Here is a 12,225-nt window from a genome sequence, read left to right as displayed (position 1 = left end):
AAGTAATATCTCAGTGTTAGCATAATCTGAACACAGTTGGAAGCGAGCCCCGAACTCTCAAGTCTGACCCCTACCCCACACCACACAGCACAACACCAACTTGATCCGCTCCAATTCGTTGGTGGGAATTAGACTTTTTCGTTTTTCTTCTCTCTGGGAATGATCACACCCCTATTGATCAAAGATTCAGAGCACTCACGTTACCTAACATATCCATTCAAATATTTATTTACAATACAAAACATGTTTGATTGATGGTTGTTTGGATGTTTGGTTGAATGGATACTATGACTTCATGAATGGATGATGGACGCAGTCCCCATCACCAGAATCTCCTCTTGAAGGCATCGGCTACGTTGTGATGCTCTCTATTCCAGGCATCGTTACAAGAGGAACGGCCACAACTGTTTCCAGGACGGCTAGTCACATTATCCCTGTTGCAATATGGACAAGAGTATGGGAAGTTTGAAGTGTCAGTCATTGTTTTGTTGATGTAATATTTGTAGTTGTTTAGTTGATTGGTATTTTGTTGGTTATTGTTGTTAACTGTGGTCAAGTAACTTCTATTTATATTGATTATAGAGGTCTTGATTGGTAACTCAAATTTAGTTTGTATTACCATTTATATCCATCAATCTCCAATTGACTCACAACATAACCTTGATTTAAAGGTTACGCCATATCATACAATTGGTAATCCAAAAATGGTAATAAGTTAATTAATTCCAAAGTATAAATTCAGTTCATCCATCCGCCTATCCATCAATAAATCAATTAATGATCATTTAGTTAATTAATTATTGAACTATAATTATAATAGTAATAAATAATAAATTTAGAATAATAATTATTATGTCTAGAAGACAAGATACATACACTATTAGTAAAGGTGACTGGAGCGCAAGCAAGTCAACTGATAAACCTTATTTCCCTTATGGATGCCCTTATTGCCATCGTGAGAATGTGACAAGTCGTCCTGGAAACAGTTGTGGAAGAACTGAATGCAATGAAGCCTGGAAGAGAGACCACCACAATGTTGGTGATGCCATCAAGAGAAGAATACCATTTTGAAGTATTATCTAGATTCGTCGTCGTCGTGTACATATCTATCTTGTTTAATAAATGTTCTCGAGTCAAGCAAGTCACGTCACAGATGTCCTTTGATGGCCATTGCATTGAGAATGTCATTGTGTAGTTGTGAACAATCACCACTTGATGATGATGATGATGGGGTCGATGACGATGATGGAGTTGTCAATTTGTACACTTGTCTGGCGAATGTTTGATCGAAGCTTGTATTGGTATGATGCTTGTCTTGACTATTGCCATTGCCATTACTACTACTACTACTACTACTATCCAGTTCATCACCTTTAACCATTGTTCTAACTTGTTTGATCCTATCCTCAGTGGCATTGACCAATACAACATAGATTGAAGTATCATCAACACTGAATCCAAATGACTTAATCGACTCTCTAATCTATATATATATATGTGATTGAATGAGTGAGCCTTCGATGTATGCATGTCGACTCGACTCGACTCGCTCGATTACAAACATTTGTTGACGGTGATAGCCTGTATATAATCTCTGAATGTACGTTGTTTGTTGCAAACCTTCCTTTGGAAGCATGTTGATGTAGTGCTTGTGTCGCAGCCATCAATAGTTGACGATCATCAAACACTACACGATGATTGATTATAGCCCATTCCAGCTCACCCTTAAGTACGGTATCCATTAACTGCTTGCTATTGCTGACATTGACAAAATGAAAGATTGTAACTGATGTCACTCCTCGTCCTCCTTGTTTATCCTTCTCCTCCTTATTATCATCACTAATTACAAACAAAGGTATTTCATAACATCTCATCTCTTTCTCTCTTTCTCTCTTTCTCTCTTTTGTTTGTTTGATTGAAAGTACTTGTTGTATTAGTAGTCATCTGTTCGATCTGGAATTTTTATGTGTTTGTTGTTGCACATCATTTACCTGAACTTCAAACTTTGAAATGTCGGGTTTATCTAACAATCAATCAATTTTCAAACTACCTATATCCTACAATAATATAGATATACAAGATTGGAATTATATTGTTTATATAATGGATATATATATATACCGCTAGAAGTTAGTCATTTTAATTCATCGGACCGAAGGTAGAGGGACAAACACTACACGTTGTAAACTCTCAACTAGGGTGATATTTGAAAAGTTATTATTACAATTTCCAGATATCAAACTAACGATAATTATTATTATATAAATATATAAATAAATATAATGAATAATAGATATATTAATACTCTTTTTATTATTATGACAATATTAATTTATGCTTCTTATTCTGATGCAACTTTAAAAGATTCATACTTTAACCCTTTTGAATAATACGAAGGTGTTTTTGATTCTAATCCTCCCTTGTTTTCTCTGGATCTTGACTTCTCACCTCCAACTAAAAATAATCAACAATATAATAATTATAATAATGAAGAAAAAGATGTTGCTTATTAAAAATAATAAAGAATGGACATTTCCATATTTTACTAATAATTTATCACTCTTTCACTCCACATTCCTTTATTCAGGACGCTTGGTCCTGAGCATGTTGAATAGGTCGGTGTTGCGAAGGTTGGAGACGAGTGCCTTGAGGAACTCATTGATTACAGAATCCTTCTGTTTCTTTATCTCTCGATAGATCACTGTGATGAATAGTTGATGGTCAATGCGCACTAAGAAGTAGGTGTAGTCACTTAGGTATTCCTGTTGTAATGCAGCCAGTGATGATGATGACATATTGCCCTTTTGTGGTGTCGTCTGTCCTTGATGATGTGATGATTGATGTGTCGTGTCCGCCTTATATATCTGCTTGTCCAAATAAAAGAATATATCGCCAGGTCTCTCCATCGATGAAGAGTTCTCCAACAATATGCTTATAATGTTTGGAAGGTAGTTTGTTGGTTGTTTGTCCTGTGATTGATTGATTATGTGAGTGAGTGAGGTGATCAGTGGGATAGTTCCATGGTCAGACGAATGGACTTACGCTTGGATAAAAATAAATGGGAGGATAGGCACTTAGTCCTGATGGTATGTTGTCCTCGCTGTTGAAGCTGTAGCCGGTGCGAGTATAGGGATTGCCCTTGCACTCCAAGAAGATGCCAAAGAAGCATGCATTGCTCTTTTGGACAAAAGCCTCGATCATTGAGCAGTAGTCAGGGTTGTTGCGCACTACCACCTCTTTGAATGAGGCGAACGAGCCGCCATTCTCTTCCTCAACCGTTCGCAGTGGATGATGGAAGTACAGCGTGGCCTTGGCCAGCAATGCACTGTAGAACAGTGATAGCCATTGATGTATACTATTCGATTGCCAGCCAGTTGGCTTATCAAATGTGCGACTTAGATTATGCTGATCAAAGTCCTTCCATGATTCCAACTCAATACGAGCTTGATACAACATGAATATCGTGTCCTTAAACACGTGTCTAGCCAAGAATGAGTATACCTTCAACAAGTTGCGCAGTATTGATATCTCATAGCTATGATTGATTGAGTCAGTGAGTCAGTGGCACGACCAAGTGATCATCAAATGATTGATTGAGCGTACATACTTTGTGTTTGCCTTGATTCCAAGCAAGAGTGGATGAGTTATCTTGTCACGATAGATAGTTGGAATGAGTTCCAATGAGTTGATCATCATGTCTAGATTGACATCTTGTCTCTGACTCGCTGATAATACCAATGTTGTATATCTACATGGAGTGTATGTGTCAATCAATCAACGTGATCAATCAACTTGATCAATCAAACAATGTACATACACTCCAATCATGTCTATTCTAACCTGTACAATGATGCATGTTTGAAGTACTAATGATGATATGAATGAATACTCTGGATCATCTGGTCTATGTTGTAATGACTGTGACTGTTGTGACTGTGATTGAATTGGTTGCCCAGCAGCATTGAGTGATGTTGTTGTTGTAGTTGTAGTTGTAGTAGATGAAGGCTTCAACAAGTTCTTCAAATCATTTGATACTTGTATATATTGATCTTGTATATTGTTTGCTTTAAGTGATAGGTATGAATGCTTATAATACATGCTCTCGCAATTGCCTAGATTCTGTAACAGCACCAAGAACTTGCTCCATGGTATAGTACCATCTGGCACCTGTTTCTGTTTGATCAACTTTGGCAATGCACTAAAGTTAAGATGTTCCAAACATCCATAAATAGATGCCAACAACTCTCTATTCATCTATATATATACACTTTATCTCTCTATGACTATCACAAACCATTGATTGACTTGTGCAATTCATGAACATCGTGTTCAATGCATTTTTTGAGAATCAAAATCACAACAAAGTGATGGAAAACTCGTCTTTCGAATGCAACCTTTCGATTTTTTCACTTTCCAAACAAACTTGCACAACTCTTTCATTCATTCATTCATTCAAATATCTGATACATTAATACACAAAAATAGTCATAGATAGAGATAGAGATAGATAAATAGAGTTAGAGAGAGAGAGAAAGAAGGAGGGAGAGAAATGTCAAAGAATTCCAATTTTTATTTTAGGAGACCATCTCCAGAGGAATTAAAGAAGTCGAGGAAGGAACAGAAAGAGCAGAAGAGATTGGAGAAAGCGGCAATGAAGATGAATATATCAGAGGATCAACAACAAGATCAACAACAACAAGATATACCAGAGCAGGTTGATGAACTACCAGTGGTGGACATGAGAAGGAAGAAGGGTAGTTCACGTAGACAACAACAACAACAACAACAACAACAACTGGAGGATGAACTGCAACAGCAACAGCAACAAGATGCAGACATGAGGAGGATGAAGAAGGAGAAGCGCAGTGCACGTAAACAACAACAACAACAACAACAACAACAGACACAGCCACAACAGCAACAACAAGTTAACAATCAACAAAGAGATAATAATGTTGATGATAGTGCGATGGATAGCTTGGTCGCCAACACAATGCAGTTGAGTATTACTGTCAATAATAATCATCATAAGGGTAGTAAGGAGGCAAGTCCGCCAATTCCAGTGTTTAAGTCGATGTACAATGCGATAAAGGGATCGGTCTTCTCGGACTTTGGTACATACGATCGCTTCCTAATCGATGGTGATGCGATGATTGTCCACCTATTCTCTGTGCACTTCTCAACGGCTGGCGACATGCTACTGGATCCCGACCGTGCCCAGTCACTCCAGTTCTTCTTCTACTTTGAATGGTATCTGGACAACATGCTCAACCGCAATGGACACTTCCATATCATCTTCATGAAGAAGTCATACCTATTCTACAAGTCTCCCGTCCTTGTAAGCTATATCCTCAGGCATGCCAGCATGCTTGGCATGGCAAGTCTGTACCCTCCCCTCCCATCACTCACTCACTCATTCAATCAATCGTTTAGTTATTACTTCGTAATCAATGCATTGAGTACTACACTAATCTGTTAGATACCAATCGTAAGACCAATGCCAAGTTTGGTCGTATTCAACTATATCAGTTTGATGGAGAATGGTGGCAACCAGATGGCTTCCAAACCATCGCACAATACTATAAGGACAACTTGGTAAGGCTTCCATGGTACCATTCGGGCATGAACATCGTGGCCCACGATCATCCAGACGACTAACCATACCATGCTCATGTAGTTCTCATTCATGTTGACCATGTTCCCAACCAAAACAACCGCGACCCTCTATGATGACAACGCCTCATTCGTAAGTCAACGCGGCCCTCACTCAATCAATCCATTGTCCTCACACCTTGGAACCATTCCAATCAACCATAGTTATTCATGTTGCGCTCCAATGAGGAGTACTTTGACTTCTTTGTCGAGTTCAGTGGACTGGTGTTTGACAGCATCAACATGCGATCATTCATTTATACCAAGCGTAACATACATCGATTCAGGTCAGAGAGGAATGTAAACTATGTCATCAACTATGCCAAGAAGGCCGAACTCAAGCTGACAAAGGACTCATCCTTGTCACCCGACATCGACACTGATGTCATTGCCGGCTCAGTCGCGACCAATCGTCGCAACACACTCTTTGTACTGGCACTCATCTCGTACGTCTCGGACGACTCGAGGTCCGGGGCGTCGCCACACCAAGATCGCATGCAGTTTGCCAAGGTCTATTGTATGTACCTGGCGCTCATGGAGCATGTGCCCGTGGACCAGCGCAGCATCCACTTCCCCGCGCTCATGAAGGACGAGGATAGCAGCAAGTATCTGGTGCCAATCGCCATCAATATCGAGAGCCTCGTGGAGCATGCCAATAGACACTTGCGCGACAATGTGGTCACGAGTGAGATTGTGCGACACAAGGTCGAGCTCGACTTGCTCGACCACAAGCTGTTCCTTGTGGTGCTCACGCTGATGGCGTCGCGCGCCAACGACCCCACGCAGACATTGGACACCCTGTTTGGCAAGGAGCTTACGAACCAGGCACTGGCCATCTGGCACTGTCTGGATCCTTCGACGCGCGATGAGTTTGTCGTGCTGCCCAAGGTCACCGTGCTACTACCAAGTGAAATAGCCGTCGCCATACTCGAGGAGATCAAGACGGCCACCAACGAGAATGACAAACACTCAATCGACATGTATCGCGTAGAGAATGACTTTATCCGAGGAATTATACCGGATCTCCCTCGTCTGGGCGCCATCTTCAGCGCGGACAAGTGTGAGCAGCGGCCTCAGGTCACACAATTCATCGACAACTATCACTGGCATAATGGCAAGCCGATTGACCCCGACTCATTCTCGCTGCAGATGAAGCTGTCGGCTGCCAAGGAGAAGCAATGGCTGAAGCGCGCAGGCTTCCAGCGATATGCCGACAGTTTGAACGACCCAAAACTCAAGATCGTCATCAAGGCCAACGCGGACAACTCTACCAGCACCAGTTTCACCTCGGTGCCCAAGAACATGAACGATGTGCACATCAACCCAAAGACATTGGAAAGGTCCAGGTGGGCCTCGGACACGATCAAACTTTTGGACAACGTTGAGGTGCTCGAGATTGTCAAGGGCCACTACATTGAGCATCTGGCCTTGCTCCGTCGTCAGCTGGACCAAGAAGTCAAGGCAGCCTCTGGCGCCACTGAGAAGAAAAAGAAGAGTGGTGGATTGATCGGTTTATTCAAGGACTTAATCAGTGGCACGCTCTCCTCATCCAGCACCAAGTCAGCAGCCAAGATCGAAGCAGCGATGCTCGATTTGAGGAAGCAGATCTTCCAGCTAGTCCAGAAGTACCTACGATACTACATGGAACGTGCAGTATTGACAATGGACGACAACATGATCGGAGAGCACCTCTACCAGATTGCTATTGCACCGCCCCTCTCGATGGACGACCTGGCCAACCAAGTGTCAATCACATTCAATCTCGGCCACAAGTTGCTCGAGCACGTGTCCACCAGCGACTCAATCGAGTTCCAGATGAAGTACGCCAACGACACACTCATCAGGAACATCGACTCGCGTAAAGACGAACGTGTGAGGGACTTTGACCCAGACACCTGGCAGGTGGAGCTGCTCAACATCGTGGACAAGAATGAGTCCGCACTGATCTGTGCGCCAACATCGAGTGGCAAGACATTCATCAGTTTCTACGCTATGGAGAAGGTGCTCAAGCAGTCCAACGACGGCGTGGTCGTCTTTGTTGCGCCCACCAAAGCCCTCGTCAATCAGATGTACGGCGAGCTGCTCAACAAATACGACAAGCGCTATCCTGCCGGCAGCAACAAGGTGGTGTCGGGTATCTTCACACGTGACTGGCGCAAGGATGTCGACAACTGCCAGATCCTGATCACCGTGCCCCAATGTCTCGAGATCCTGCTGCTCTCAATCACCAACACGGTGTTTGTTCACCGCATTCGCTACATCATCTTTGACGAGGTGCACATGGTCAGCAACACCGAGAATGGCTACACATGGGAGCGTCTGCTCCTGCTGAACCCAGCGCCATTCCTTGCGCTATCGGCGACCATTGGCAACCTGGACGCCTTCCACAAGTGGATGGAGCGCATAGAGCCCACCCGCCGTGTTCATCTCATCCAGTACCACCACCGCTTCAACGACCTCAAGATGTTTGTGTACTCCAAGACTGATGGCGCGCTGCCACTCAACCCGCTCAGCACCATCAAGGCGCGCAAGTCCAAGACGTGCGCGACGCGCGCGCTCTCTGCCGAGGTCAGCTTCCTGAGTGACGAGTCGCTGGACATCTACAACGCCCTCACTCGCCACTTTGGTGCCGACCAGACACTTAGCATCAACCCGCACACACACTTCTCCAACGCGTCCAAGGACTCGATCTACAACCTAAACAAGCGACAGGTGCATTACTATCAAGAGTCGATAAAACAGTTCATCGCGGATGTGCAGCGCTCGGACGATCCGGTGCGCCACGCCAAGCTAGACCTGGTGGTGCGCGAATTCAACATCAAGCGCACGCACTACCATTACTACGACTGGGAGGAGAACATTGCCGAAGTGCTAGTCGACCTTAAGCGTCGCGACCTGCTACCAGTCATCGTGTTTGTGTTTGATCGCACGCGATGTGAGAACATCGTGCGCAGGGTGGCCGACGACATTGAGACGTTCCGAAACACAGACAGCTCGCGCATTGCCAAGGAGCTCACTGCCGTCAGGAACTCCATCCGTGCCAAGATGGTCCCGATCACAGACGAGGACGACCCTCTTATTATCAAACTGCGCGCACTCGAGAAGGAGATGGCCGACATAAACGGCCCATTCTTTGGCTCAGTGACCGAGGACGACGTCGACGAGTACGTTAAGAGCAGCTTCTTCTCCAAGCATCTCTCGCCCAGTCTGCTGCAGGGCATTGGCGTGCACCACTCTGGCTGCAACAAAATGTACCTGCGCGCCGTCGAGCAGCTGTTCCGCCAGAAGAAGATCCAGGTCTGCTTCGCCACGGGCAGTCTGGCGCTGGGCGTCAACATGCCCTGTCGCACGGTTGTGTTTGGTGGCGACTCGCCCTATCTCAATCTGATGACCTTCCGCCAGTGCTCTGGACGTGCCGGTCGTCGTGGCCTGGAGAACCGTGGCAACGTCATGTTCATGGGCGTGTCCAAGCCCAAGGTGCATCGACTGGTCAATGGCAAGCTCTCCAACCTCATTGGAAACACGGTTATCTCGCCCAGTTTGACCCTGTCCCTACTCAGCCGTCACAACTACTCCTCGATGCTGCCCGACAAGCGCAGTGCCAAGGCCGACACAGAGCTGCTGATCAACGCGGCCAACAAACTGATACAGCGATCTTTCTTCCAGGGTGAGTCCCTTCAGTCGCAGTTCCAGGTCCACTTCTCGATCGACTATCTGTACCGCGAGGGATTCATCGATCACGAGGCCAATGCACGTGACTTCTCAGGCATCGTCACTCATCTGTCCTACCTCGAGCCGTTCAACTTTGTCCTGACCACGCTGCTCAAGGACGGTGTGTTTGATCGCCTGCCCAAGGACGCCAATGACAGCGACCTGGCTATCGTCAAGATCCTGGCGCACCTCTTCCTCACCAAGGCGTCGCCGCCCGACACCAAGTCCCACTCAATGACCCAGTTTGTGAACCTGCCTGGCGATGCCAGCCAGTCTATCGCCAACCACAACAACCGTGCCATCCCTGCCTTCCTGGGCTACATCTCTGTGTACCGCGACCTCCATATCAAACCACCCGAGCTGCCCCTCTCCACAATGTACAGCCTCAACATCCACACCAATCCATCAGACTCGCGCGCATCTGCCCTGCTGGCCAAGTGGCGCGAGTCCACCAAGGACATGCATCCAGTGTTCATGTACAAGAATGGCATCCAGGCCATGTCGGGTCTGCCCAACCTCTGCTCGTGCTACGCCGAGCTCAAGTACTTCCTGCCATCGCAATCATTCTTTGCCACGTCGATCATACCAGTGTGCGATCTGTCCAAAGTCAAGATCAACTCGTATCTGGTCGACTTCTTCCAGCATGGCAATGCCATGGACCTGATCACAAACAACAAGTTGCGACAGAGTGATGTGTTCAATCTGCTGCAGGACTTTGTGCTGATACTCAAGACCATTGCCACGGCACTGGAGCGCCGCCAGCCGGACCACCCCATCACGCTGGCCTTCCAACGCGCCTCTCACAAGTACCTGGAGAAGTTTGAATCGGCCTATCCCAACGCCGAACTGGCCAAACTCTCAATCCGCGATGGCAACACCAAGCAGGTCGTCCAGTGGCCCCAACGTGCAGCTGCCGTAGGAGCAGTTCCAAGGTGGGTGGAGAAGAAGAACAAACAGGTCAAGCAAATTCAAGCAGCGGCAATGGATGAGGTGTTTGATCCAGCCAATCCAATGGCCACCAACCATCTCAAGCCCTTCACAAAGAACCTTCAACCACATGCCTTTTTCAAGGCATTATTGGTTGCCCAGGAACAGAACCAGGTGCCCGCCGAACACCTGGTCTACCACGCGACGCGCCTCTACTTCAGGGACAATTCACTCTCTCATATCACCGCCACATGGATCAAGAATGGACCCAGTATGTTTGAGTGCCTCCTTAGCATGTCAGATAAGTCCGTTCACCAAGTGATGAAAGCGCTGTGCGATATCAGAGACAAAGAAACCCCACCCTCTGCCTTACGATCTTGCGTCATTCACATGGTAGGCCTGGATGTGAGTGCGGACCACATTAAGTCTTTGAAGGAGTGGGTCAAGTCGCACCCAGAGTACCGCGAACAGCGTATCGAAGTGAACATCATGGTGCAAAAGAAGCAAGAGCGCTACCAGACCATTCTCCGCACAGTGCGCAGTGCGGCCGAAGCTGGAGACTATGAAATGACCAAGAGTCTGCGCTCGTTCAGGGACAGCCCCAACGAGTTTGTAAGGGCAGTCATATACATGCTCACACAGACCAACAACATCTTTAGCCTGGACAACATCGTGCGCATTGCCACCAAAGCCTACTGTCAATTTGATACCTACGACAACAAGGTCATGTTCAAGTTGTTCCGCGATTGGAAGGTGTATGACAAGTTGTTCTCGATCAATGAACGTGCTGGCATTCTCTTCCTGGAGACCATTACCGAGATCGCAAACAATGCCAAGTCATTCAACATGATCGTATTCATGGGCCACTTGATGCAACTCACATCATTCCCAGCGGGTAACGTGGAGGTCCGTCAATGGCTCATCCTCCACAAGTTCTCACAAGGCAAACTAAAGAAGTTGAGGCAATCTCGCGATGGTTCCAAAGCTATACAGGTTGTGGACTACCAACCCGGCATCTTTGACGACGACGAACAAGAGGAAGATGAGGACCAAGATGACCAATCCATTGAAGCACCAGCTCCTGCTCAAGTATCAGTGACATCCCCCTTGTTGACTCCCTCCAATTTGTCCCAAGCCCTCTCTGCCCCTGTACCAAAGGCATCCCCAGCTCTGGCTGAGTCAATCCAGGACACCGTCCCTGCCCCTGCTCCCATCCCACAATCAACGCCAGTCCTCGCTCCTGTACCCGCCGAGTTTCAAGTTCAAGTCCAGCCACTTCTGCAGCCCTTTCTTGCCCCCGCCTCACCCGTTCAAGCCCCATCAGCATCCATCTTAGCGACAATGATCAAAGTGTCCACCAAATTGACATTTAATGCCGATATATTGCAACGTGCTCAATCAATCTTTGGCCATGTCAAGGGCAAGAAGCAGAGAAAGAGAGTAACAAATGGATATAAGGCTGGGTTCAAGAATCGAAACACTTCACCCGAGGTCTATTGTCGTGCTGCAATCGTCGCATTTGTCCTGTCATACCCTGATGAGAATGTTCACGAGCAATTCTTCCAGAGCACCAAGAAGACGGAGAAGTTCGCCAAGAACATGGAGGCTGTGGACAACAGACACTCAATAGGATGGATGGTTGATGAGCTCTCCAGCATCTTCCCCAACCACTTGGAGGAGATACTCAAACTCTTTGGACACGTCATCTACAATCACAAACACAGACCCTCGATCAACAAATGGTTGACCACCCTTCCACTCCCCGATCAACAGCGTCTCAGCATATTCGTCAAGCAAGGCTTCTTCACCGACTCTGACTTTGATAACACACGCACCTGGTTCCCCAAGATGAAGTACCTCTTGCCACATCCACCATCAGCGCGTAAGACAAACAAGTAAAGACAAGACGACCAAACGGCGGTAAAGGGGAAAACT

The 12,225-nt window shown here is 46.2% G+C and overlaps 2 protein-coding genes across 2 annotated transcripts; one reads left to right on the top strand and one right to left on the bottom strand.

Annotated features, from left to right (window-relative positions):
* Positions 1 to 2,579: 2,579 nt before the first annotated feature.
* On the bottom strand, positions 2,580 to 4,254 carry SAMD00019534_059030 (hypothetical protein; the record flags this gene model as incomplete). The annotated part of the gene is made up of 4 exons (XM_012898501.1): positions 2,580 to 2,969; positions 3,043 to 3,535; positions 3,608 to 3,748; positions 3,818 to 4,254. 4 exons carry the CDS (start codon positions 4,252 to 4,254, stop codon positions 2,580 to 2,582), a joined length of 1,461 nt encoding a protein of 486 aa, XP_012753955.1.
* A 403-nt stretch (positions 4,255 to 4,657) lies between these two features.
* Positions 4,658 to 12,189, top strand: SAMD00019534_059020 (hypothetical protein; the record flags this gene model as incomplete). Its single annotated transcript, XM_012898500.1, has 4 exons — positions 4,658 to 5,338; positions 5,434 to 5,595; positions 5,678 to 5,746; positions 5,818 to 12,189. 4 exons carry the CDS (start codon positions 4,658 to 4,660, stop codon positions 12,187 to 12,189), a joined length of 7,284 nt encoding a protein of 2,427 aa, XP_012753954.1.
* Between the last annotated feature and the right edge of the window lie 36 nt (positions 12,190 to 12,225).

Source organism: Acytostelium subglobosum (genome assembly GCF_000787575.1).
Source record: "Acytostelium subglobosum LB1 DNA, scaffold: scaffold11, whole genome shotgun sequence".
In the NCBI taxonomy this organism is placed as follows: domain Eukaryota; phylum Evosea; class Eumycetozoa; order Acytosteliales; family Acytosteliaceae; genus Acytostelium; species Acytostelium subglobosum.
This window is presented reverse-complemented; position numbering and strand designations above follow the sequence as displayed.